A 27,267-nucleotide genomic window follows, 5' to 3' on the forward strand; every position below is an offset into this window, starting at 1 on the left:
TTTGAAAAGCCCAATGCTCTATCAAAAGAAAGTCAGTGTATTGTTACTATTAGCAATGATCAATTTAATTATTATTAATAATTAAAGCTGCACTTAAGTGTAACAATTTTTTTTTAAATAATAGAAGAACAGGAGTACTTGTGGCACCTTAGAGACTAACAAATTTATTAGAGCATAAGCTTTCGTGGACTACAGCCCACTTCTTCGGATGCTCTTACTTTGCCCGGTTACTGATTGGCCACTCACGTACCAATGCCCCGAACAGTTATTTCCCTTTCAAAATAAACAAATCTGCAAGCTCGGGAAATAAAGAATTGCAGCAAGTGCAGGTCCTCTCCTGCCTGTGATTGGATCGGGCTGGCGGTGAGATCACGGGGGGGCTGGACTGTAGGTAGGGGAGGGCTGGTTTGCGACAGCGCTTGGAAGGATATTAACCAGTGCAGGGACAGGGGTGGTTGTATCTGTTGTAGCTTCCCTGAGGTACACTACGGGGGTAAGTAGCACCGATGGAATCTTAACAACGCCAACGCTCTGTTTCCGAACGTTTGCTACTGTGGCCTCTTGGGCACATGTTCCCCAGAGGGGTGTGTGTAGAAGGGGGTGGGCTTCACGCTTGGGGTATGTACGGAGGGGGGAGGGGGTGCACTGTCGGGGCAGGAGAAGGAGGGAAGGAGAAAGTGATCAGGTCGGGCATTTCAGTTTCTCTGATCGGGATTGCTTTGTTTTTGGTCGTCAGCGTTTGTGTGTTTTCCCTTAAGAGACGAATCAATCTTTCAAGGGATGGATGAATGGGGTGGGGAAAGGGGTTGGTGCCTGGCTCTTTCCCCTCCCCCTTTGCTCAGGCCGCTGCAGATCTCCGGGAAAAGAAGGGTTATTCTTGGGGGAGGGGGAGCAGCTGACTATAATAGAAAAGCAAGCGGGACACGAATCGAAGTTTATTGTGGGCTGCGGCGGCTTGATTTAAAATGGAAGGGGACCAGAAATCCCTGGATCAACCACTTAATTCCCTCTTACTATAAAATTCTGTTGGTTTTTTTTTTTTTTTTGAATAATCACTCCTTGCCCCCTCTCCCTCCCCAGCAAACAAGTTCTAGCAGAAGGGCAGGAAAGCGCTATTTTCTATTGTAACCTTTGGCATAGGCTCGGCACCCCCTTCCCTGATAAATACCCTGCACCGAGTCTAATCTGATTGCTTGGGTGAGCACCAGTAGCGAATCCGGTGGGAGGGGGGAAAAGCTGGGGCAAGAGTTCCTTTCCCACGAGACTTTTCCCCCCTCTGCCCACCCCCGCTCGTGAGCTTTGAACTAGGAGCCGTGATGCTGGGGTAGGAGCAGCAGCTGCAGAAAGGCAGTTTTGTTTAATTGATCTCCAAAAGAACAGAGCTTTTGTTGGGGGTGGGGGAGGAAAGAATCCTGGCCTGGGCTCCCTATTAACAGCCTTGATTAGTTCCATTAGGGGAAATAAACGATAATAAATCAACCACGCTGCCTTAGAGCTAACAAAAAAGGTCCAATATTTCTCGTTTGTGTTTGTCTCTGGCAGGCAGCAGCTTCTGATCATGAAGAAGAAAGCGAAGGCTTGGAGGGGAGGCTTGGATCCTTGGCTCTGAGCCACGTGTTGTGTGAAGCACCCAAAGCCAGGAGAGATGTATTTTCCATAAATAACTCTTGCTCACACATACTGTGCCATGGGCTTAAGGCCTCTTGAGACAGGGATGGTTTTGTTTTGAGATAATCTCTCTCTGTGTGTGAGTGACACGACCAATTTCTTTTGGGGAGGGGAAATGGAAGATTATACAACTAGAACCTATGGCACTGGTGGACTGGACAACAGACCTCTCTTTGGAGAAACTTCAGCAAGGGTAAGACCTGATTGTGCTTTGGAGAGATCTCTCTGCTGCCCCCTTTCCCCTCCAAGAGCTGGCTACTGAAGGGCTCCTTTCTGAAGCTGAGAGAGCTACTCAGTTTGTTGGAAAGCAGTATTGGCAGGGCTGGCTCCAGGCACCAGCGTTCCAAGCAGATGCTTGGGGCGGCAGTCGGCAAGGGGCGGCAGTCTGTGTTTTTGCCGCTCCAAGCAGCGCGCCGAACTGCCGCTGTGGACGTCGGGGGCAGTCTGTGTCCAGTTAGGGCGGCACGCGCGTTTCCACGGCGGTGGCAATTCGGCGGCAGCTTCTATGTTCAGCTACCCACGCGGGCGATTCGGCGGCTTCTGTCTTCCGGCTGAAGACAGAAGCTGCCGTCAAATTGCCGCCGCGGCGGAAACGCGTGTGCTGCCGTAACGGCACGCAGACTGCCCCTGCCATCTGCGGTGGCAATTCTGTGCGCTGCTTGGGGCGGCAAAAACAGTAGAGCCGGCCCTAGGGTGACCAGAACACAGGGATGAAATATTGGGATGCGGGGGGGGCGGAGCAAAAAAAAATGGCGGCAGAGCAAAAAAAAAAAAAAAGCAGTTTCGCAGGGGTGGGGGGCATTAGCAGGTCCTAGCCGCGCCGGCCGCACGTGCTGCCCACCCCAGGGCAAAAGCTGGCCCCGATGCAGAGGGGGCTGGGGATAAAGAGGGCATGGGGGGGGGAGGGGGACACACCGATAAGCGGCGGTGCATGTGAGCCGGGGACCCGGGGGCAGCGCGGCGCGGGCGTGCAGGGGACCGGGGCTGGCACAGCCGAGCCACAGCAGCGGCCGGTCTCCTGAGGGGCTCCCCGCGGCTCCAGGCTGGGCAACGGGCAGGAGCCAGGGCTTTTCCCAGCCCGCCGTGGGCACATGCGGCGCGTCCCGCCGCCGGCAGGGAGCCCCGCGCCTCTCCCGCTCGGCTGCGCTCCAGCGGCTCCTTCCCGGTGGGGCGAGCTGCTGGAGCGCAGCCGAGCAGGAGAGGCGCGGGGCTCCCTGGCAGCGGCAGGGAAGTTTATGGGGACCCCGGCTGGCCCCTCGCCCCTGTCCGCCGGCCTCCCCGCCTGGGACAAGTCTCGCCCCCGCAGCCCCTCTTCGCCGCGTGTCTCCGGCGGCCCACGCCCCCGGTCTGCGCTGCCCACCCGGGCCAGAGCCAGCCCCGGCTGCTGCCCGCACGCAGCCCGGGCCATGCCCAGCTAGCCCCGGCAGCCGCGGCAACTTTCCCTTCCCCTCCCACGCTCCTGGTAGTTGTCCGACCCTCCTCACTCCATCCCCCCTCCACACATCCCTCCTCCTAACCTCCTCCCTCCATGGAGGGATCCAATGGGGGAAGGAGGGGGCGGAGTCGGGGGGGGCAGAGTGGAGGGCAAAATTGCTTTTTTGTCCAGTGTCCCGACCGAACATCGGTCGGGATGCGGGACAAAGAAGGAAATATCGGGACAGTCCTGATAAAATTGGGACGTCTGGTCACCCTAGCCGGCCCTGAGTATTGGGCATTTTCATGTGCAATAAGGAGCTTACTCAGTCTCTTAGTAGTCATTAATTGCATCATCCCCGCCCCCCCCCTTTTTAAAAATAAAATAAAAATTGAACTGCTCTAGCAAGAAGTACCTCCACACCCACAGTGGCACTTCACAGCTGTACTAGGGCCTCTGGAAGGCAGGGGGTTGAATAGAGATTTTGTTGTTTGATCTAAAGGCACAGAGCCACAGGGATTATTTGCAGAGTTTGAAGGCTACTTCAGAGCCTCTGTAGTGTCCCATGTCAGCAGTTGCGATAGGGTGCCTTGCACAGGGCTGTCTTGAAAACGAATGCTGAGATTGTGCAATGGTGGTGTTGTGTAATGTGGATGTGACTTGCCCAGTTGCAAGGTTGACCAGATAGCAAGGGTGAAAAATCAGGACCTTGGGTTTTTTGCAGGGAAGAATTGGGGGATATGGTTGTGTAAATAAGACAAAGCTCCTAATATCAGGCGATCTGGTCACCCTACCAACTATATATGCCGAGCACATGGTGTGTGTTGCTCAGTCTTGTGGGATCTTCTAATAATAGGGTCTTTGTGCAACTTGGCAAAATACTTCGCCATGGCAAACTTACTTTACAATTTTCTGGTTTTGTGGGATTATTTCAAAAGGTCGGGGGTATGGGGGGAATTTGTCCCCTGACTCCTCTTAATTAGAGAATGTCACATGTTTTGAACATGACCCATTTTGGGGTGGGGGGGGTGCTAGATGGCGGGAACTACTTTTTGCAACGCTATTTATATTGCCAGTAACTAAGGCCCAGATCAGCAAAGATACTTAGGTGCCTAAATCCCAGTTTGGGTTCCCCTGTAATCCATAATTCTCCCTGAACCCTGTAGGTGGCTACATTTAGTGCCTAAGTTTTCAGGGTAAAAGTTTCCTCTGTGTCTAAGTTTTTTGCCTCTGGGCTTGCACACTGCTGCCTTGCTATTGTTGTCCAGAGCCGCAGAGTGATTCAGTGATTCATGCACTGGGGGAGGATAAGTGTTTAGGCACCTAAATTGCTTGTTGGGCCCAATCTGGTAGATGGGCTTAGAGGCTGCCTACAGGATTGGGTCCCCTTCAAAAGGTGGGGTGCGAGGTGCCCATTTCATAACTTCTAGCCCAGTGAGTAGAGCATTAACCTGGCCCTCCCACATCTCAAGTGCAATTCTCTCTTTCTGCTGGAGGCGGGGAAAGGTGGGAGACCACAGTTAAAATCCTCCGAGGAGAGTTCTCTAACCACTGGGCTTCGGGCTATTCTGATATGGGGCTCCCTCAGTCCCCCCTGTTGAAGTTGTTCCACTCTGGATTAAAAAAATGAAAGTAAATGGAGTAGGGGGACTGGATGCCAGGTCTCCCTCTCCCTGGTGGGCGTCCTAACCACTGGACTACAGAGCCATTCTCTCTTTGGCCCAATGACTGTTCCACAGGGGATAAATACTTACACAGTCATAAAGCCACAGAGAGCGCGTGAGACTGACTCTATAGTACAGTGACTTAGTCGAATTCCTAGTCTTTCATGATTTATCCTTGTAGTTTAAATGGTAGGGCCTGGCCTTCTGGAGTAGGAGGATGTGAGTTTGATCCCTGTTGATGCCATGAAGTTCTGAGTGGGCATGATATGCCGCTGAGTGACAGCTGAGAACTCCTAGATAGCTGTGGATTCATTACCGTGCACCTTCAAAATTATACACAGCTCCTGGCTTTGTGAGAGCCCTGGAAAAACAACCCTTTGGGCTCTTGAACTTAGCTCCAGAAAGAGCATTAGTTGTGTTCTGCCATCATCGTTGCCTGGAGAAACCAAAAAGTGCCAGTCAAGCTAACTTCAGAGGTGCCCAAAATATAAGGGATAAATATGCAGTGAATATCTAAAAGGCGATATCTGTCCCTTTCAGCTCTTTTTCCTCATCTAGGAGGGTAATAGACAACGGGAAGGGTTTTTATTACAATTTTCTGTTTAACGGCTCCCCAGCTTTGGCCATGATCCTGCAGGCCACAGCAATGTACCCCTGTGCGGAGCCCTATTGACCGTGGAAGAGCTCAACAGGAGTGCAGGGCTCTGCGCACATGGAGCTGATTGCAGAATCGGGGCCTCCATTTTTTTTTTTAAACTCTTCACACCACATTAACTTCCTACCCCTTTGTTGAAGTGTGTGTGAGAGACTATAGCACCCAAGCACTTTTTTTATTAGCACTGAAGTCCACCACTTACCCTTAGGCTGGATATAGCATGGACAGCAAATGGTACAATTCCAGGATGACTCAAATCTGATCTGGAGGCACCATGTCTAGACTTGAATACCTCAGGGCACTAGCTCTGCCTTACTCTTTACATGATACTAAGATTATAAGGGAACCACAGGGACACAGTCATATTCCAAATAACTGTGTTTACTAACTGTACCCAAACTTACAAACCTAGCTACATTCGTACGCTGCTGCTTTATAAAGTGTTCTGGTGGCATCTGCAGGAGAAAACTGGGAGGCCCACTAGCGGGCTTCCAAACTACTGACCGAGATACTCCTCAATTCCTGTGCACTGCAGCCTCTCTCAAGTCTGACAGCGATGTGAGTGATGTATTGTGAAATTAATAAAACGGACACCCTTTCACCAGGAGCTGCTGAGGGGCCACTAAGCAGACATCAGGTAGACTGGGCTTAGATACCACTCTAAACTAAAAAGACTTGCCGTATATCCATTAGGGTGCTGATTGTCTTCTACTTCCCATTCCCTCGCTTCCCAGCCCCACCGGCTGTGTTGTGATGGGTTGTGTGATAACTGTGGGATCTGCCTACATGATCCCTGCGCTGCTGGTACCAAAGTCCTTATTAAAATGCTGAGGGATCCTCGAGGCATGACAGATGTCTCTTTAAAACCTTGCCATTTGCTGGAACACGGTTTGGTAGGACTTGACCATTGTTCAGGACAAAATGGCTAAGCTTGAATTATGGCACCATAACTTCAGACTTGTTATTGAAAGTACAGCATCTGGCACTCTTGGGTGAAAGCCTGTAGTTAGCAGCCTTTTCTTTAGTTGGTGGAGAATGCTAAAACCATGACCCTTTCCAATCCCTCCCCTTCTGGCACGGATTCAGCCTGACCTGGATTTCTGGATCTCTCCTGCTTTGATTTATTTTGCTCCTCTGGCACTGAATCGTAGGAAGATTGTGCTGAGCTGAAATGAGCCATATAAATAAAAAGGAAAGAAGAAGGGGGACCACTAAGCATGCGGTGGAGATTAAAGATAATCTTGTAATGACTCAACACCTAAACAAATACTCTGCCTCAGTTTTTCATAAGGTTAATGAAGAACTTAAGGGCAGTGACCGTGTGGCTAATGGGAATGAGGATATGAAAGTAGAAATTACCATATTGGAGGTGGAAGTCAAACTCAAACAGCTTAATGGGACTAAATCGGGGGCCCCAGATAATATCCATTCAAGAATATTAAAGGAACTGGCACATGTAATTGCAAGCCCAATAGCAAGGATTTTTAATGAATCTGTAAACTCGGGGGGTTGTACCCTATGACTGGAGAATTGCTAATGTAGTTCCTATTTTTAAGAAATGGGGAAAAAAGCGATTTGGGAAACTACAAGCCTGTAAGTTTGACCTCAAGTGTGTGTAAGGCCTTGGAACAGACTTTGAAAGAGAAAGTAGTTAAGGACATAGAGATGAACAGTAATTGGGATAAAATGCAATATGGTTTTACAAAAGGTAGATTGTGCCAGACCAACCTGATCTCCTCCTTTGAGACGATAACTTATAGTTATAGAGAAAGGAAATATGCAGTAGATTTAATCTACCTGGAGTTCAGTAAGGCATTTGAGACAGTTCCACATGAGAAATTATTAGTTAAATTGGAGAAGATGGGGATTAATATGAGAATTGAAAGATGGATAAGGAACTGCTTAGACTGGAGACTGCAACAGGTCATACTGAAAGGTGAACTGTCAGGCTGGAGAGAGGTTATTAGTGGAGTTCTTCAGGGATGATTTTGGGACCAATCTTATTTACCTTTTTTTTTAAATGACGGCACAAAAAGTGGAAGTGTGTGAATAAAAGTTGTGGATGACACAATGTTGGGAGGTATTGCCAATACAGAGGAGGACCAAAATATCATAAAAGAAGATCTGGACGACCTTGAAAACTGGAGTAATAAAAATGGGATGAAATTTAATAGTGTGAATTAAATAGTGCACTTAAGAACTAACAACAAGAATTCTTGCTATAAGCTGGGAACGGATTAGCTGGAAGTGACAGAGGAGGAGAAAGACCTGGGCATATTGGTTGATCACAGGATGACTATGAGCTGACAATAGGATGTGGCTGTAAAAAAAGGCTAATGCAGACCTAGTATGCATCAGGCAAGGTATTTCCAGTAGAGACAGGGAAGTGTTAGTGCCATTATACAAGGCACTGGTGAGACCTCATCTGGGAAATACTATGTGCAATTCTGATCTCCCATGTTTAAGAGAGAGGAATTCAAATTGGAATAGGTGCAGAGAAGGGCTACTAGGATGATCCAAGGAATGGAAAATCTACCTTATGAGAGGAGACTCAGAGCTTGGCTTGTTTAGCCTAACCAAAAGAAGTCTGAGGGGAGAGATGATTGCTCTCTATAAATTCATCAGAGGGATAAATACCAGGAAGGGTGAGGAATTATTTAAGTTAAGCACTAATGTGGACACAAGAACAAATGGATATAAACTGGCCATCAACAAATTTAGGCTTGAAATTAGATGAGTTTCTAACCATCAGAGGAGTGAAGTTCTGGAACAGCCTTCCAAGGGGAGCAGTGGGTGCAAAAAAACCTAACTGGCTTCAAGACTGAGTTTGATAAGTTTATGGAAGGCATGAGGCTGCCTACAATGGCATATAGCCGATCTGTGACTGCTAGCAGCAAATATCTCCAACAGTCGGTGATGAGACACTAGATGGGGAGGGCTCTGAGTTACTACAGAGAATTCTTTCCCAGGCGTTTGCCTGGTGGGTCTTGCCCACATGCTCAGGGTCTAACTGATCACCATAGTTGAGCTTGGGAAGGAATTTCCCCCCAGGTCAGATTGGCAGAGACCCTGGGGTTTTTTCGCCTTCCTCTGCAGCACCGGGTACAGGTCACTTGCAGGTTTAAACTAGTGTAAATGGTGGATTTGCTGTGACTTGAAGTCTTTAAATCATGATTGTAGGACTTCAGTAACTCAGCCAGAGGCTAGAGGTCTATTACAGGAGTGGGTGGGTGAGGTTCTGTGGCCTGCAACGTGCAGGAGGTCAGATTAGATGATCACAATGGTCCCTTCTGGCCTTAAAGTCCGAGTCTATGCAATATGGGGAGGCTTCTCTTTGGGAGCTGTTCTAGTTGCAATGGCAACTGTACTTGGAAGGCTACTAGTTCACAGAGGTGGGGTGATAACTGAATGTGGCATGGTGGTAGAAATCTCTTGACTCCACAGATTCCCTGAGCTCTGCAGTGTGCTTGGAGGGGTGGGATTCCTGGACTGAGTAAAGAGAATCTTGCTTAAGAGGCATCTAGTGCTTAGCACAGTGGGGGCATGGTCCATGACTGGGGCTTCTGAGCACTATGATGATATAACAAAGTTGTGTAGTGCTCCACAATGGCTGAGCTCCTGGAGAAGGAGGAGTTGCAGGGGATGGGGTTCCTTGTTGAAGAACAGTATTTTGCATGTTGCTGGGGACTGAAGAAGTTGGCGAGGGTTCATTATAGAAGGGGGGGCATCTGTAATAGGTCTTACTTCATATTGAGTTGAAGCTGGTGTATAAGAGTGAGGGACTGACTGAGTTTGGGATGAAATGTTAAATCATTAGAGATCCCCTTGGCTCTTAAATAATTTGAGCTAAATGCTCCTCTCACTCACCTGGCCAATTCCAGCATAAGTCATTGTACTTGCCTGAATCCCTTTGCAATTTTAACTCTTCCTCACCCCCCCCCGCTGCCATACTGTTAAATAGAACTCTGTTATTCTTTGGAGGTGGTGGGTGAATTGATCCCTAGAGACCAAGTCATGGAGAAGCCTTTCATGCGCCTATGTGCCCTATTCTGAGGGGTCAGGGCACAGGCGCCGACTTTCTTTTTTCCGGGTGGATGCTCCACCTCTGTGCCACCCTAGGCTCCGCCCCCACTCTGTCCCTTCACCCAAAGCCCCACCCTCACTCCGCCTCTTCCTGCCCCCGCTCCGCCCCTCCCCTCCCCCGAGCACACCTCATCTCTTCCTGCCCCTGTTCTGCCCCTTCTCCCTGAGCACCTCCTGCCAACCACCAAACAGCTGACCCATGGCTGGTGGCTGGTGGCTGCTGAGCACCCACTATTTTTTTTTTCCATGGGTGCTCCAGCCCCAGAGCAACAGTTGAGTACAAGAGTGAAGCTTGTGCAGTACGAGCCTGGCTAATGGAAGCCGAGTTCTATCTCCTAGGGACGTTCTGTGCTGGCGTTCAAACTTCACAGTGCTCCAGGTCCCCTGAGGCTGCCGCCTCCAGAACATAACTGCCCTGGGATGAGGGAGCTAGAATGCAGACTTCAAAGCCAGCTCAGGCAGCTCCTAGGAGGAAAGGAAGAGGGGGAAGGACAAAAAAGTCTTGGGTGGTGGTCCCTGGAATCTGCTGATAACTGGGATTATAGCTTGTGTGTGTCTGTTATAGGTGGAGCAGTGTGGGTTGATTTTTTTTTTTTTTTAAATAAGACGATTTATATCCTGATTTACATCACCACGTGAAAAACCTGGATTTAAATCTTCAATTTTAATCAACTTTTCCATTTGTACTTCAATCATTTTCTTAAAAAGGGTGCGTTCTCCTTGGTTGATACAGCCATGAAAACATGTCAGTTGACAACTAAATAGAGGCTTTACACTAGATTTGGTACATCTTTTTGCTACCTAGGAGGTATGCTATGACTCAGTAAGCAGTTATATAACTTAATAGTTTCAGATTCGTATTGTACATTTTAATGTTAGAAAATGGTGAATGATGTATTGCGTATTTATGAGAGAATTTTTTTGCTCATGATTTGTGTCAGGATGGTAACTGGAATTTAATTAAACACACAAGAGCACGTTATTTTTTTTATTTAAATGTTCTAAGAGCTCATATTAAGTTTAGGCCTTAACATATTTTATATTAAATTTTGATTTATTTTTAAAAAAAGAGAAAATTTACTATTTAAATAAAAAAACAACAACATTTTTTTTGTTGGGTTTTTTAATTTAATCACCCCGTCCACTCCACCTCCCTGGATGGATCAGATTGCACTGCCTAGAATTAAGGTTGCCTGATACTTCCCTTTATGAGACCCTGTTTTCAGTTGCTTAGTTATCAAACTTCAACCATTTGGGCTGAAATCTTCCAGTCTGGATGTCTACCTCAAGCTGCACTTCTGTGTGTGCATATGTCTGTTTGCTTTTTTTAAAAATTACGGCGAACTACATTAAAGGAACATGAAGATTGCAAACTCAAGCACTCCAAGGTTGAGTAATGTCTGGCCCTCTTGTGCATATGCATTATGATACGTGATCACATACTACTTTTTTACATAGGACCCCTGCTTCATTCAGTGCATAGGATGGGCATTGGCTGTTGTCTGTAGGATCCCTGCCTCATTTTTTGCACGAGTTAGAAGGTGTGTGGGGTATGACTCAGGGGATTCAAGAAGAGAAAGGATGGCTTTCACAGTGAAGGCACCTGAATGCTGCGCTTGAGAACTGGATTCTGTCCCTGCATCTGCCACAGAGTTTCTGTGCAATGGTGGGCAAGTTACTTAAACTAAACTTTTCACTAGTCGTGTTCATTTTCTGCGTGCCTGACTTAAGGCACCTGGGGCCGGACCTGCAGCAGTGTAGAGTACTCAGAACTGCAATTTAAGGGCTTGTCTACACAGTGTGTTAGTCCGCTCTAATGGGGTGTACATTTTAGTCCTCACCAGCGTGTCCCACACTACCTGACCCATGCGGACCCTGCTGGCATGCATTAAGAAATTCCCTACTGCATGTTGATGTAATACTGTTTGAAACAACAGGACTACATTCATGTGCACTAGGGAACTTTTTAGTGCATGCCAGCAGGGGCCAGTTAGTGTGTGACATGCTGGTGTGGACTAATGGACTGTGTAGACGAGCCCCAACGAAGCTTTGCTTTGAACATACAAAGTACTATAAAATAAATGCTAAGTGCTCTAAAAATCAGGCTCTGGCTATCTCAAATTGGGCACCCAAAACTAGTGGACAGTTGGTGATGATTTTAGCCTTAATCTCTCTCTGCCGCCATTCCTTATTTGTAAAATGGGATTATTAATGCCCCTGACCTCCGAGTGGTGGGGTGAAGATAAATTGTGCTGGTTGGGAACCAGAATATCCAATCTGCAGGAAATTCCAACATTTCTAATTTTTTTTGATCCTGAATTGGAACAAGAAGCCAAAATTTTCTGCAAATGAAAATTTAAAAAAAAACACAACAAACAAACAGTTTGGGATCATCAAAATGTTCCCTTAAAGTAATTTCATTTCTCTCTCTCTCTCTCTCTCTCTCTATATATATATATATACCCTGTTTCCCCGAAAATAAGACATCCTCCGAAAATAAGGCCTACTTACAGTTTTGCCTCTCGTTGTAATATAAGGCATCCCCCCGATAATAAGACCTCCCCGATAATAAGGCATCCACCGATAATAAGGCATTTTTCATTTCTGAAAAATAAGACATCCCCTGAAAATAAGACCTAGCGCATCTTTGGGAGCAAAAATTAATATAAGACACTGTCTTATTTTCGGGGAAACAGGGTATATATATATATATATATATATATTATAGGACACACATACCTTTTTTCCTACCTATTTTGTCAAACTTGACACATTCCTACAAAATATTTTGATAAAACTGCATGTTTTGATGTAAAACTGTTCAGTCAAAAATAATTAGAGGTGGCCCATCAAAAAAAAAAGTTTGAGACACTTAGCTACAATGGTGAATGTAACACAGAAAAGCCAATGAGAAAACTAATAATTCTGTATTCAGTGCATGGGTTGAATTGTGTGAGTTAAAGAAGGCCGTTTGTTGAATGATGAGGCTAAAATGCAGTACTGAATAGCTACCCACTTGGTGACCACTGTCCATCCTGTGCACTGAATGAGGCAGACGTAGTGTTCTGAACATGTTTGTATGCAACGCCGTATGTTAGTAACTATGATTTCTTGCATGATAACTCTGGAAAGTGAAGCCCTTTCTGCAGGCAGAAATCAGGAAGTAGCAGGTGTATGGATCTCGCTACATTTCCTTGCCTACATGCCTCTCTCCTGATGGGGTGGGGGGGAGGAGGGCATTGCCTCTAGAGGTGAAACATAGTTCTGATCATCTGGCTCTCTCCATTTTTGGGCTCTTTGAGGATGACAGCTGTAGTGTGTGTGTTGTAGATGCCTGCTTGCTAGCAACTCTGCTAACCTCATGCTCTCTTTGGGTATTGGTCCCGAACAGACATCTGTTTCAGCTTCTGGTCACTGCTGACCTGTGTTGGTAGTCGGAGGGACCAGATGTCGTGGAAGACTCCATCCCGTTAACAATCCCCGTAGCCATCTTTGTTTCCTGCTTATATATGTGTAACCTTTTTGCCGTGCTAAGCTGCCAGGAGCTGAAGTGCCACTGGGTGCTGGGAAATACAATCTCAGATCACTTCTGCAATCCTGGGATTTCAGGATCAGTTACTCTAATCCCAGTATCCTGAAATACCTTGTTCTGCTGATGGTATATTTGGAACTTTTTAGCCACTCTTTGTGGGTTTAACCTCGAGTCCCTGAAAGGTGGTTTCATTGCAACCGTCCCTGAAATGGGGAGCTAGGCCTTGAAATGGAATTGGTTAATCAGCTAGATTTAGTTGTTAAACCGGCCACAAGCTAGAGAACTGTTCCCAGCAGACTGTGTGTGTTGCTTTGTTGCTGCTTTAACTTTCACTGTGACTTCATGTTTACTATAGTTACTGATGTGGGATTGGAGTCTTCGATCAGCTGTCTGATGGATCTCACTCACTCACTCCTGCAATTTCGTCATTTTAGGATTGAATCGAACTTAATACACAAACAGAAGGAAAAGCCTTGTCTGACTCCATGGCTGTAGGCAGAATGGGCAAGTTTTTATTTTTTTATTTTTATTATTTTCAAAAGCAGCTGCTGATTTTGGGTGCCTAACCTGAGATCTTTTAAAGGGGCCTGACTTTCAGAAAATGGTGAGTACGATCAGGCCCCTTAAAGCCTTCAGTTAGGCACCTAAACTTACTAGCTGCTGTTGAAAGAGCTTGGCCAATGACCATTCTTTCATCCCAGCCCACGTGAAAGGACCACAACGTGATTTTGCATTTTAATATTGTGGGGTATTTAAAATGATGTTAAAATTGTAGGCTGTCACTTTAGATTTCAGGGTTTTTTCCTAATCCTGCTTGCACACTAGGGAGCTCTGTATGGAAGTGTGGGATCTCTGGACCTAGTCAGTTGTGCAGACAGCCTAGAGCAGGGATTGGCAACCTTCAGCGCGTGGCCCATCAGGGTAATCCGCTGGCGGGCCGCGAGACATTTTGTTGACTTTGTCTGTCCTCAGACACCCCTCTCCCCCCCTACAGTTCCCAGTGGCCACGGTTTGCCGTTCCCGGCCAATGGGAGCTGGGAGGGGGGGAGCTGCGGTCTGCCGCTGCTTCCTGAAGCTCCCATTGGCCGGGAACAGCGAACTGCGGCCCCTGGGAGCTGCAGGGGGCGGTGCCTGCGGACAGTCAACGTCAGCAAAATGTCTTGCAGCCTGCCAGCGGATTACCCTGATGGGCCACGTGCTGAAGGTTGCCGACCTCTGGCCTAGATCAGTGGTTCTCAACCTATTTATCATTGTGGGCTATTTATCATGTGGCCCACAATGTGTTACGTGGGCCGCAGGTTGAGAACCACAGTGCCCCCTCAAAAACCTCCCACAGTCCCCTATGCCCAGTGCCCCCCGCCCAGAGACCCCTCCAGAGAGCGGGGCCACGAGTGGAGCCCTGGGTGCTGGGCCTGGCAGCTGGACATTGCGGCGTGGGGCTGGCAGCTGGGACCCGGACCTGGATCCCGCCGCCTGTGGCCGGGCAGTTGGGACCCTGGGACCTGCTGCCTGGGTAGCTGGGACTTAAACCCCAAGGCGGGTAGCTGGGACCCCCCAGCGCTGGACCAGGAGCGGAACCCCACCTAAAACCTGGAGGTGCAGCAGCATCCTAGGAAACCCCTAGTTCCCAGAGCCTCACGCCGCACAAACTTGCCCAGATATCGACTCTCCTGCATCCTGCCCCACTGTGGCACTCATCCAGCCCCTTGCTAGCTGGAGTGCTCCAGCAGGCTGCCAGATGCTGTCTTCCCCCTGAGCCAGCCCCTCCCCCTGCCTGACAAGAGCAGCAAATTTTCAAATTTTTTTAGCCTACAGCTGTGTGCTAATTGGGCCGTGGGTTGAGAACTGCTGCCCTACAGGCAGGTTGAGTTGTGCCTTTCTATTTTAGTGAGCAGCCTGCTTTCTCTCTCTTCTCTCATTCTGAATCCTAAGGAATACAGTTGGGTTGCATTGCAACTTTTCTGCAAGACTGTTAGAGAGAAACAAACTTCTCGGGTGTATGCCGTGAACAGAACACATGGGTTCTGCTTTTTCTTTTTTTAAAGCTTCATAGCCGTTCCCACTGTGTGAATCTGAGATGCTTGACATTGCTCTTTTACTGGTGTTGAGAGAGGCTTTCCCTCTTCATGCTTTAAACAGTACCCTCAGCGCGGCTCAAAAGAAGAGACGTGAAATAGTTTGTCTGTTTGTGGCCCCCAGTGATCCCTTGGCATGCTTCTGCAAGAGTGCGGGGAGCCAGGTTCAAATTTGGGGCACTCCTCTATTCTACCTATTGAAAATCTCCCTGTAGCTTCAATTGGTTCGGGTATCTTTCTACAGGTCTGTGCACTGTTGGAACAGAGCAGCTGCTTTACCTTAGAGGTGGCTGCACATTTAGCCCTGAGCTCCGTAGGTGTGCATAGCACTGTACCCACTGAGTGAAAGACTCTCTCTGCCCTGCACCGCTTACAGTGCAGTCCGATCTCCAAGTACTATAGATGTGGACACTATGGCACAGAGGTTAAGTGACCTGTCCAGGGTCACACTACATGTCTGTGGTAGAGACAGGATTAGAACCTAGATCTTCATCACCCAGTGCTGTGCGTTAACTGCTGGAGTACCTCCCTTCCCATTTGCAATCACAGAACTTCCCCGTGGCAACTTCAGTAACTACTTACATGTGGAAAGTAAAGTTGAGTGTCTCTAAATATAGCAGCTGGAGACAAGGAGACTCGTCGTCATGTCAGCCAGCAAGCTCTCTGCCGATCAGCAAGTGCCCCAAGGACCTCTACAGGCCCATAGACCATGATCTGACAACTGTTGCATTAGGCTGGGGATTCTTAGCTGGGAGGTTGCATGCAAGCGTCAGCGGCTCACAGTCACTCTCACCTTGCTGAAGGGGAGGAATTGTGTCCCAATATGGGGAGGATGGAGGACCCCTGTACTAGACCAGCGGTTCTCAACTGGGGGCCCCTGGGGGTCATGAGCAGGTTTGGGGGGAAAGAGGGGGTCAGCCAAAATAAATCCGAGAACAGGGCTGGCATTAGACTCAGTGGGCTCCAGGGCAGAAAGCTGAAGCCGAAGCTCGAGCAACGTAACTTTGCGGGGTCCCCTGTGCAAGCAGATGTGCACCAGTGATGATCGGAGCAGCAAAGCTGACACTGAAGAGCTGGCAGGCAGGCACATAGGAGAGGGGAGGACTGATGGCATTTTCTAAAGACCCTTGCACATCAGCATGGAGGGGGAATGTAAAATTTAAAAAAGGAAAAACCTACAAAAACATCCTGTTCATACCGTTTAAAGGGGGCTGTATCAGAAACTTGAGTTTTAGATTAGCCTGTTTATTTAAAAAAAACAACAAATCCCCTAAACTTGACAGTGTCCCTATTAAAGCATTTCTGGATTCAACTGGATGAAAGGGGCAAGATTTGAGTCTTTATTTCCAGGAAAGGACATTACTGACGTGTATCCCAACAGCCCCCCCACCCCAGCTTTGTCTCCTTTGTTCTTTTGCCAAGTCATTCTGTAGGCACTTGCTTTTTAATGAATGTAGGTTTGAGAAAAGTTCAACCTTGTTACGAAATGCTGCTGCTTTACTATAGAATAGCAACTGAATGCGTCTTACCTGGCTTAATATAAATTGGCCCTGCTGGTCTAATGGGCTTCAATGTGGCCTCCAAACCATCAATTGCTGCAGGATTTGAGTCCATTTATAAACAAAAAACCCATCCCAATGTGCCTGGAGTGTAAAGTAATGCAGCATTGCCTTGGTGTCTGCAGACTGCTCCATTCTCATTGCTTCTGTTCCTGGCTTTGCACAGCAGTAGCAGAATGAAACTAACAAGATTGGTCAGTTTCACCACTGCTGTTCCCTTATCTGTGGGCAACAGTGATCCATTCTGGAGGAAGGGAGGGGGGATGACAGAAAGCTCCTTCTCCCTTTCAGCAGCTAGCAGGAGAGGGAGATTGACACTTCAGACCTCTGCTAGCCAAAGGCCTATATGAAAGTTATTGCGAATCCCAGTGCTCTGCTCTTTGGGACAGCCAGTGATGTGGGTGATGGTGGAGCTAGCCTTCTCACTTGGGCACTTGCCTCTGGACCTCGCTTGACTTTCAAATCAGTCTCTGGTGAGCAGGTAGATGTCTGCCAAATTTTTGAAGTCTTGATCTCTCTCGTGCACTATTCAACCTGAAAATTAAGGTTCTGCCTGCTGTCATAAGAGGGAAGTTGCAGTGGCTTAGGGCTTCCATTGTCATCTAAGTTCAAATTCAGCGATGGTCCCTGAAATTAAACTGAATTCTGCCTCGGATCAGAAACGCTTGTTAGTGGGAAAATTGCCATTTTTCTTGTTTCTTTTCTCTAGTCCCCAACTTTCCATTTTGAAGTGTTATTATAATCTGATGTGTCTCTCATAGAATCATAGGACTGGAAGGAACCTCAAGAGGACATCAAAAGTCCCCTGCACACCTGGCAGGACTAAGTATTATCTAGACCATCCCTGACAGGTGTTTGTCTAACCTGCTCTTAAACATCTCCAATGATGGAGATTCCACAATCTCCCTAGGCAATTTATTCCAGCGCTTAACCACCCTGACAGGAAGTTTTTTGTAACGTCCAACCTAAACCTCCCTTGCTGCAATTTAAGCCCATTGCTTCTTGTCCTATCCTCAGAGTTAAGAACCATTCTTCTGCCTCAACCTTTTATGTACTTGAAAATTGTTATCATGTCCCCTCTGTCTTCTCTTTTTCAGACTAAACAAACCCAATTTTTTTCAATCTTCCCTCATAGGGAATGTTTTCTAGACTTTTAATCATTTTTGTCGCTCTTCTCTGGACTTTCTCCAATTTGTCCACATCTTTCCTGAAATGTGGCACCCAGAACTGGACACAATACACCAGTTGAGGCCTAATTAGAGCGGAAGAATTACTTCTCATGTCTTGCTTACAACACTCCTACAAATACATCCCAGAATGATGTTCACTTTTTTTGTAACAGTGTTACACTGTTGACTCACGTTTAGCTTGTGATCCACTATGATCCCCAGATCCCTTTCCGCAGTACTCCTTCCTAGGCAGTCATTTCCCATTTTGTATGTGTGCAACTGATTGTTCCTTCCTAAGTGGAGTACTTTGCATTCGTCCTTATTGAATTTCATCCTATTTACTTCAGACCATTTCTCCAGTTTGTCCAGATCATTTTGAATTTTAATCCTATCCTCCACAGCACTTGAAATCCCTCCCAGCTTGGTATCACCCACACACTTTATAAGTGTACTCTGTATATCATTATCTAAATCATTGATGAAGATATTGAACAGAACTGGACCCAGAAATGATCCCTGCGGGACCCCACTCATTATGCCCTTCCAGCATGACTGAACCACTGATAACTTCTCTCTGGGAATGGTTTTCCAACTAGTTTTGCACCCACCTTACAGTAGCTCCATCTAGGTTGCATTTCCCTAGTTTGTTTATGAGCCAGTCATGCGACACAGTATCAAAAGCTTTACTAAAGTCAAGATGTACCACGTTTACCATTTCCTCCCTATCCACAAGGCTTGTTACCCTGTCAAAGAAAGCTATCAGGTTGGTTTGACATAATTTGTTCTTTACAAATCCATGCTGACTGTTACTTATCACCTTATTATCTTCTAGATGTTTTCAAATTGATTGCCTAATTATTTTCTCCATTATCTTTCCTGGTAGAGAAGTTAAGAGGACTGGTCTGTAATTCCCTGGGTTGTCCTTATTTCCCTTTTTATAGATTGGCACTATGTTTGCCCTTTCCCAGTCTTCTGGAATCTCTCCTGTCTTCCATGACTTTTCCAATGGCTAATGGCTCAGATATCTCCTCAGTCAGCTCCTTGAGTATTCTAGGATGCATTTCATCAGGCCCTGGTGACCTGAAGATATCTAACTTGTCTCAGTAATTTTTAACTTGTTCTTTTTCCCTATTTTAGCCTCTGATCCTACCTCATTTTCACTGGCATTCACTATGTTAGGCATCCAATCACCATCAATCTTCTTGGTTAAAAACCAAAACAAAGAAGTCCATTAAGCACCTTTGCCAATTCCACATTTTCTGTTATTGTCTCCCCCCCCCATTGAGGCCTACCCTGTCCTTGGTTTTCCTCTTGCTTTTAATGTTTTTGTAGAATGTTTTCTTGTTACCCTTTGTCTTTAGCTAGTTTGATCTCTTTTGGTGCCTTGGCCTTTCTAATTTTGTCCCTACATACTTGTTTTGTTTGTATTCATCCTTTGTAATTTGACCCAGTTTCCACTTTTTGTAGGACTCTTTTTGATTTTTAGATCATTGAAGATCTTCTTGTTAAGCCAGGGTGATCTCTTGCCAGACTTCCTATCTTTCCTATGCAGTGGGATCGTTTGCTCTTGTGCCCTTAATGTCTCTCTGAAAAACTGCCAACTGTTTTCAATTGTTTTTCCCCTTAGACTCGCTTCCCATGGATCTTATCTACCAACTCCCTGAGTTTGCTAAAGTCTGCCTTCTTAAAATCCATTGTCTTTCTTTTGCTGCTCTCCCTCCTACCGTTCCTGAGAACAGTGGTTCTCAAACTCTTTTTTTTTTTTTTTTTTTTTTTTTTTTTCATGGACCACTTGAAAATTGCTGAGGGTGTCAGTGGACCACTTAATGATCTTTTCAAATGTTGTTTGTACCATTAGCTAACTACTGTAAAGTGCTTTGGATAAAAGCACTATTTAAAAAAAACAATTTTTTGTTCTACAAATAAAAGCACACAACTCATATTTTAATAACAGCAGTCTTACCTTTCTAATGCAATGGATATGCCCTCTCTCTCCTATCGCAGCAGCACCCATGCTGGGGCTGGGAAGGAGGGGGGTCTCTCCCCTGCCACAGAGCTGAGGCCGGGCAGGAGGGCCGTCTGTCCCCGGTAACCATAGCCCTGGAGCTGGGAAAAGTCACCTCTTTCTCTGGCGGCTGCAGCCCTGCATGTCCCAAATTCCCCCTCCCCCGCTTCTCACCCCACTGCCCTCTCCCACCTACCCCCTATACCTGCCCCCCCAGAAGGTCACCACCTCACCTTACATGTGCGTATTCTTCAGGGTCCAGGCACCTAATTAGTGGAGCCATGTCAGCTTGGCTCCACTAATTAGGTGGGTGGCCCTTCATTCTCATGTGCCCAGGTGCACACCTTAGAGAGAACTATCCGCGGACCACATGAATGGAACTTGCAGACCACTAGGTGGTCCACGGATCACAGTTTAAGAACCTTTGCCTTAGAATCGTGAACTCTACCATTTCACAATCACTTTCACCCAAGCTCCCTTCCACTTTCAAATTCTCAACCAGTTCCTCACTATTTGTTAAAACGAAATCTAGAACAGCTTTCCCCCTAATAGCTTTCTCCACCCTCTGAAATAAAAAAATTGTCTCCAATACATTCCAAGAACTTGTTGGATAATCTGTGCCCTGCTGTGTTATTTTCCCAACAGATGTCTGAGTAGTTGAAGTCCCCCATCACCACCAAGTCATGTAGGTGTCTAACTTGGGGAACAGATCTCACTTGGTTTCAAAGTACAAAGATGGTAGGTGGTCCTCCCTGAGCCCTACAAACTTGACCTAAGACCTGTCTCAATCTGGGTTCTCTCCTTCATCATTGCTAGTAATAAAGATTCTGCAGGTTAAAATGTGTGTGTGTGAGAGAGAGCGAGCCCTGTGCAATCCTGCTATTTTAGTGGGTTTACACAGGTGTGAGGGTACAGTAACACAGGAAAGTGGTGTTTTTAAAAAAAAAATCCACTGTTAATGCACAGGAAACAGACTCCAGCTCTCTCATTCAGAATGGTGTCAGCTCTGCAGGGCTTGTAGGAGTTGAAAGGAGTAGCAGCTTACTTTTTGTCATGGAAGTCAGCAAATCTTCCCTCAATCCACAGTGGAAAATCTCCAGTGAGACGTAGTTACATTTGAAAGTAGAACTGCATATAGATAAAGGATGGAATTTAAAAAAAATTGGTTTGTCTTGTTTACATAAATTGTAAGCTCCTTGGGGGCTGAGCCCCTCACTGTGTAGTACAATGGCTTATGCTCTAATAAATTTGTTAGTCTCTAAGGTGCCACAAGTACTCCTGTTCTTCTTTTTGCGGATACAGACTAACACGGCTGCTACTCTGAAACTTTTCAATGGCACCCTGATCTCTTTGAGGGCATCTACATATTTTTGTAATTCACACATTAATCAAACGTTAGGATAAATGAAATGACCAAGTGTGATACTTTTCTCCTTTTCTTCCTTTTTCCAGGATCGAATCATCAACTTAGCTGTTGGTATCTTAACATCCTTGCTGCTTATAGTAAGTATTCCACTTCCCAAACTACATTTTTCTTTCTATGGTTCAAATCCTGATTCTGTTGAAGTTTTAATGGCAAAACTTCTACTGACTTGAGTGGGCCTAGGTTTTAGCCCCAAGTGCTTCCATACCTTGCACACTGGCTTGCTAGTCATGTGAGACCCTTTGCCTTTAGGGAAGGGAGAATGCCATTTTCTTTTGGTAGTTTTATTTTCTGCTGCCGCTTTGTGGGAACTGAGTCCTTTTTAAAACAAGTAATAAAGTTCCCCAAATCCACCCAAGAAAGGAACTCTTCAGCGGCACTCCCTAGTGCTGGATGAAATTTTTACATGTGTTTGAGGCGCCCATTGCTGTTCTATCTCACTGTGCTTTCCTCCAGCTCTTGAAAGAACCAAATGCTATCACAAAAATGGGGAGTCTACTCCATGATCTGTGATGGTAGCCGCTGACTCTCCTGCCTTTTGAGAGCCAACATGATGGGTAGCATTTGAAGCCTGAATATTCAGGGAATCCAGCCTGTTATTGGAAAGTCCAGAGAAAGAAAACCCTTGAACAAAACCAGGATAGAATGCCATGCCCATCACAGAGAACCTCCAGCCTCAACTCCCTTGAGCTTCACCTTAGAGACATGTAGCAGAAACATCCCTTCCAAGCAATAATTCTGGCATGAAGCATAGGTGGGGAAGTAGTTTGGAAGACAGCTGGGGACCATTTGCATGTTTGTAAATTAGCTGCCTCAAAGAGTAAGACACTCTGCTGCAGTATTTTTTTGGTTTAGTTGGCTTAACATTTAGCTAGCCACATGCTATATAGCCAGTTGGAACTTTTTGACTGGCCTTCAAAATTAAACCCAATTATGTATGAGCTGGTCCTTGAGGTGACAAGGTACAAGATAATGTGGCAAGGCCTGCATCCATGAGGGATGGTTACAGTCCTCGGGGAGCAGGATATCTTTCAAGACTGCCAGAAGGAGCACTATTCTGGTTAATACATGAGGAGTTCTACATGGCTTTTTCTTCCTTAAATTTCTGTGTGTGACCCTCCAATTTTCCGTTTCCATCTGTCCTTCTACATGGACATGAGGATTGTATTGGGCCACTATTGTACAATCACTAAGGATTGTGCCCATGTGGTTAGGGGTACTTAGTTATTTAAAAATCCTGTCCCTAGTCCTTTCCAACCTCCTATGCCTCCACCTTGCCTCTCGCCATGGTGGGTGGGTATTGGGTGTAGTGAGACACACCCAAAGTGGAATCCTAAACTGTTTCCTTGGTCACTTCATAACTCTGCTTCCCTGAGTGGGTGTGGATGGGTTTTTTTGCCATTATGAAAACATTTAGTCTCTCTGTATTCCTCTGTACAGGTCACTCTGATCAGTGCTTTTATCTTTCCTCAACTACCTCCAAAACCAGTGAATATATTTTTTGCTTTCTGCATCTCCTTGTGTAGTGTTTCTGCTGGCATACTTGTAAGTATTGCTACATTTATTGTGAAATATACACAATTGTATTTTATGTACCATAATAGATCCTTTGTTTTTCATAATACAGTAATGAACTACCTACACCTACCCTCTAAGTATGGCATCTGTAGATTATAGTACATGGTGCACTTGAAATCTGGTAAAACACTGGATATTGGTCAAAGGTAGATATCTTATGTTTATTCTGCGAGTGCAAAGGGATAGACTTTCTATCAAATATCTTCTGTTCTCCTATTGTCCCCTCCTGAGCATCCAGGCCACAACATCCCAATATTTAACATATATTCACAGTAGGCTTGTCTATGCGCCTGCGACAGTCTGTACAGGTCACATCCTACAACAAGACTATGCTATGGTTAGGGGTTTACTTAAATCACAGAGAAATCACACATTTTTTGCAGGTTGGTCACGGTATAAATAGATTTCATAGCTTTGTTACACATCTCGAAATTTTGTTATTTATGCCATGACTAACACAGTGTGTGATTTCACCACAGCGTTTGTCAAACTGGGGGCCCTGACCCAAAAGGGGGTCACGGGATTGCCACTTTTACTGTGCTGCTGCTGGTAGCAGTGCAACCTTCAGAGCTGGACGCCTGGCCAGCAGCCCCTGCTCTCTGCTCTGTCTTCAGAGCTGGGCGGCTGGAAATCAGCTTTCATGGTCCATGGCACGATTTTCACAGCCGTGAATTTTGTAGACCTCCTAGTTATGGTGTGTCTTCATACACAACAGGCAAGACTTAACTTCTGTACTGGTGGGAGCCGCCACAGGAAAGGGAGGATAGGGACACAAGCAGAGTTAAAGTTGGCATCTCAAGTATGTAAAGATTTTCTGGCAATCATTAGGGGGATTTTTATTTTTTTACTCCAATTTGTTTAACTGTGAATTTCCTAGCTTTCAAACCACCGTTGAAATAACAAATCGACTTGACATGTTAATGGCTTATTGACACATCTGAAGATAAGGGCTTGTCTACACTTAAAATGCTACAACTGCACTGCGGTAGTGCTTCAGTATAGACATTACCTATGCTGACAAAAGGGATTCTCCTGTCAGCATAGGTACTTCCACCTCCTTGAGAGGTGGTGGGTTAGGTAGGCAGACAGAAGAATTCTTCTGTCAACCTAGTGCTGCCTTCACAAGGACTTAGGTTTGTTTAACTACACTGCTCAGGGGTGTGGATTTCTCACAGCCCAACCACCATAGTTAAACCGACCTGATTTTCTAGTGTGGACCAGGCCTTACTGTTTGCAAAGCAAGCTCACCAGTCTCGTTGCTTGCATAGTTAACATTTCTCAAAATGAAACTCTTATGTCTATAGGAACGGTAAGTAAGCTGACTGTGATACTGACAGCCAATACATGAGGGGTTAGTATCTCCCTAAACTGTGGAAGTGCATTCCACAAGAATGCTGAAAGAGAGAGATGGGTGGTTGTTCCTAGTGCTTAGTTTTCAGTCAGGTTTCCTTCTATTAACTGCTCTCTTCATTAGTCCGATTTAAGGGGGGGGACGGGGGAGGGACATTAAAGAAAACGCTAGTAGTTCTTTGTTTCACAGTTACTTACTCCTGCACTGAACTGTAGCCTGTTTATCTTGCATATAAATACCTGACTTTATTTCTAATGCAAAATCACTCTTTCCTTTCTAGATCTACTGGTATCGACAAGGAGACTTGGAACCTAAGTTTAGGAATCTAATTTACTATATCTTATTTTCTATTGTCATGTTATGTATATGTGCCAACCTGTACTTCCATGAAGTGGGTAAATGATTGCGAGACTGTTCTTAGCTCCACCCTAGAAACAAAGGGGATAATCAACTGGACAAGGATGAAGAAATGGGTTGTTCAGGGATAATCAGTACATGATTTTCATGTAAATGTATATCTAAAGTCCCTCGTGTTGGGAAGAATTATTGCCATATGACATGACACTTTGCTTTTATTTAAGAGCTAACTTTGCACTTAATGCACATTCCAACTATACTGATGTTTCAGAAGGGCACAAGCTTTTTCATTTTGGAAAAAAACTGCATTTTTTTTATTATTGTACAAATAACTGCAGCATTGCAAAGATCTGTAACAGAATAAATAAATGGCATCTTACAGTTACATAAGACAAATACTTTATTTTTGTTTAAACTGACTATACAATTATTTCTGTTCCCTAGGCAACCTTTTGTTAAAACTACAACTTAATTCCACATTAACAAAACCACAGACTGAAAGACCAACTCTGATTATGAAGAGCTAATTACAGAAATAAATAAAATAATTTATACATCAGTCTTTAATTTCTGTAGTTATTTCCCCCCCACTCACTTACTCACACTCACTCTCTCTCTCTCACACACACAAACTCACTCTTAGAAGGCTGCTCAGCCTTGTGTCTGCTAGGAGCCCGAACTGTCGAATGAATTGCTTTCCACTGCTTTAGGGACATAGGCCTAAACTATCACTGAACTGCTTCTGCAAGACCTTGCAAAGGGTGCTACCACCTCCTTGCCATTCCCCAAATATTAATGTGCTGCATACAACTCACCTTCAGAGAGAGGCTGGAAGTGTAATGAGAATAGGTAGGTAGGCAGTCTTTCCACCCGACTTGGAATGGCCTCTGAAGGTTAGAGGCTTTTTTGTTCTCTAGGCTTTAGAGGGATGCTGGTGGATCTCCATAGCCTTCCCTTTCTTATAAGTTTCCCTTTTATTGAACTTGCTGTAGTGATTAATTTTTTACTTAAAAAAAAAAACCAAAACCAGGTCTGATCTTTCTGCAACTCCATCCATTGCCAGCAACGGACTCTTCAGGAACAGGCACAGCGAAAGACAACCCTGTAAGCATCTGTAACTAGGGTCCTATGTGCTGGAAATACTGGTACGTCAAATGAGATTGGGAAAACGGACCCCTTCTGCAGTACTGCTCCTGCCCTTACCCTCTAAAGTCACTGAGATATCCTCAGCTAAATTTCAAGAGGAAAAGTAACAACTCTGTATCTTAGAAGAGCCAGTAAGTGCAGAAATCCTCATCCACTTTCCATGAAATGTGTGCAAACTAATTCTTGTTGCTGCACTAATAAGCTAAGGCCTACAGTCCTTGGCTTCCATCCAGTTTTCAAGGTGCATAAAGTCCAACACATGGGCAACAGCCAGCTCAAAATGATTGAGTGGATCCTAGCAGTGTGCAACTGAGACTCTCAATAACCCCTTGCTGAAAAGCAGTGGACTGGGGCTTCAGTTAGCTGCTGTACCCCTTTACAAATGAGGTACATAGTCTTATGAGCAGTAAAAGTGCACTGTAGCCATTTCAACTTGAGAATGTTCTAAACATGTGGACTGACTACTTTCTTTGGAAGGTGGTACAGGGTTGCAACTGTAATTTCATGATGCAAACAGGTTAATTTAGAAAGCAGACATGATTACTGCTTCTTAGTGACAACTCACTAAGTCTTCAACATCCTTTGAATCTTCAGAATCAGGACTGTCCAAACACGAGCCAATAATGTGTGATCCCTCTTCATGGTGTTGCAATATAGGATCTGCAATGAGCCATAACATAAGGACTCAAACTTATTGTACTGCTATAAAAACTTACCTCAAAAGCACATAGGTAGTGCTTTGCATCAATTTAAATAAAACTTAAAATGTAGCTACTTTGAGACCCTCTAGTTTTTCCAAAACAATTTCCTCTAAAAAGCAGGTATACAGAATTACACACAATTTACTGATCAATCTCCAATCTCTAACTCAAGCCTCACACTGAGTGGTTTCCACAAGGGCTGGAACTGCTACCACCCATCAACATTTTTCCAGCTACAGTATAAGTAGTCTAAAACTAATTAGTTGGCATTTAACATTGGTGCAGTGGAGGAAAACAGATGAATGCATGACTTCCTTGTTTTTTAAAAAAGCTTCCAAATCCTTTCAGCTAAAGAGTCTTATTTCTAAAGTTTCAAACTAACAATGATTCGGAAGGTAAGTTATACGAAGATTCCATAGATAAGGGCTATAATGCACAGAATGATTAGAGGAGCTCAATTACCATATTGAACTAAAGCAGCCATTCTCAAACTGTGGGCTGGGACCCTGTTTTAATGGGAAGAACAGGAGTACTTGTGGCACCTTAGAGACTAACAAATTTATTAGAGCATAAGCTTTCGTGGACTACAGCCCACTTCTTCGGATGCATATAGAATGGAACATATATTGAGGAGATATATATACACACATACAGAGAGCATAAACAGGTGGGAGTTGTCTTACCACCTCTGAGAGGCCAATTAATTAAGAGGAAAAAAAACTTTTGAAGTGATAATCAAGCTAGCCCAGTACTTCAAAAGTTTTTTTTCTCTTAATTAATTGGCCTCTCAGAGTTGGTAAGACAACTCCCACCTGTTTATGCTCTCTGTATGTGTGTATATATATCTCCTCAATATATGTTCCATTCTATATGCATCCGAAGAAGTG

The 27,267-nt window shown here is 45.4% G+C and overlaps 2 protein-coding genes across 7 annotated transcripts in view; one reads left to right on the forward strand and one right to left on the reverse strand.

Moving 5' to 3' along the window:
• The first annotated feature begins 365 nt into the window (after window positions 1–365).
• On the forward strand, window positions 366–24,918 carry TMEM243 (transmembrane protein 243). The gene is made up of 5 exons (XM_005304492.4): window positions 366–493; window positions 1,543–1,861; window positions 21,277–21,327; window positions 22,688–22,792; window positions 24,457–24,918. The coding sequence occupies exons 2-5, from the start codon at window positions 1,784–1,786 to the stop codon at window positions 24,577–24,579; spliced, it is 357 nt and encodes a 118-aa protein (XP_005304549.1). The 5' UTR covers window positions 366–493; window positions 1,543–1,783; the 3' UTR covers window positions 24,580–24,918.
• Window positions 24,817–27,267, reverse strand: part of DMTF1 (cyclin D binding myb like transcription factor 1) — a 66,743-nt gene continuing 64,292 nt past the window's right edge. For all 6 annotated transcript variants that reach the window (XM_005304490.5, XM_024108528.3, XM_065553480.1 and 3 more), the window contains one exon: window positions 24,817–26,339. In XM_005304490.5, the coding sequence (XP_005304547.2) occupies window positions 26,230–26,339 (110 nt within the window). In that variant the 3' untranslated portion in view covers window positions 24,817–26,229. The remainder of the gene's footprint in view (window positions 26,340–27,267) is intronic.

The sequence above is a fragment of the Chrysemys picta genome, chromosome 1 (assembly GCF_011386835.1).
Source record: "Chrysemys picta bellii isolate R12L10 chromosome 1, ASM1138683v2, whole genome shotgun sequence".
NCBI classification, from domain to species: Eukaryota; Metazoa; Chordata; order Testudines; family Emydidae; genus Chrysemys; species Chrysemys picta.

Coding starts and splice junctions, on each gene's coding strand:
- TMEM243 (XM_005304492.4), top strand. CDS start 1,784: ATGGAAGATTATACAACTAGAACCTATGGCACTGGTGGACTGGACAAC. Junction 1,862..21,276: donor TTGGAGAAACTTCAGCAAGG/GTAAGACCTGAT, acceptor TCCTTTTTCCAG/GATCGAATCATCAACTTAGC. Junction 21,328..22,687: donor TAACATCCTTGCTGCTTATA/GTAAGTATTCCA, acceptor TCCTCTGTACAG/GTCACTCTGATCAGTGCTTT.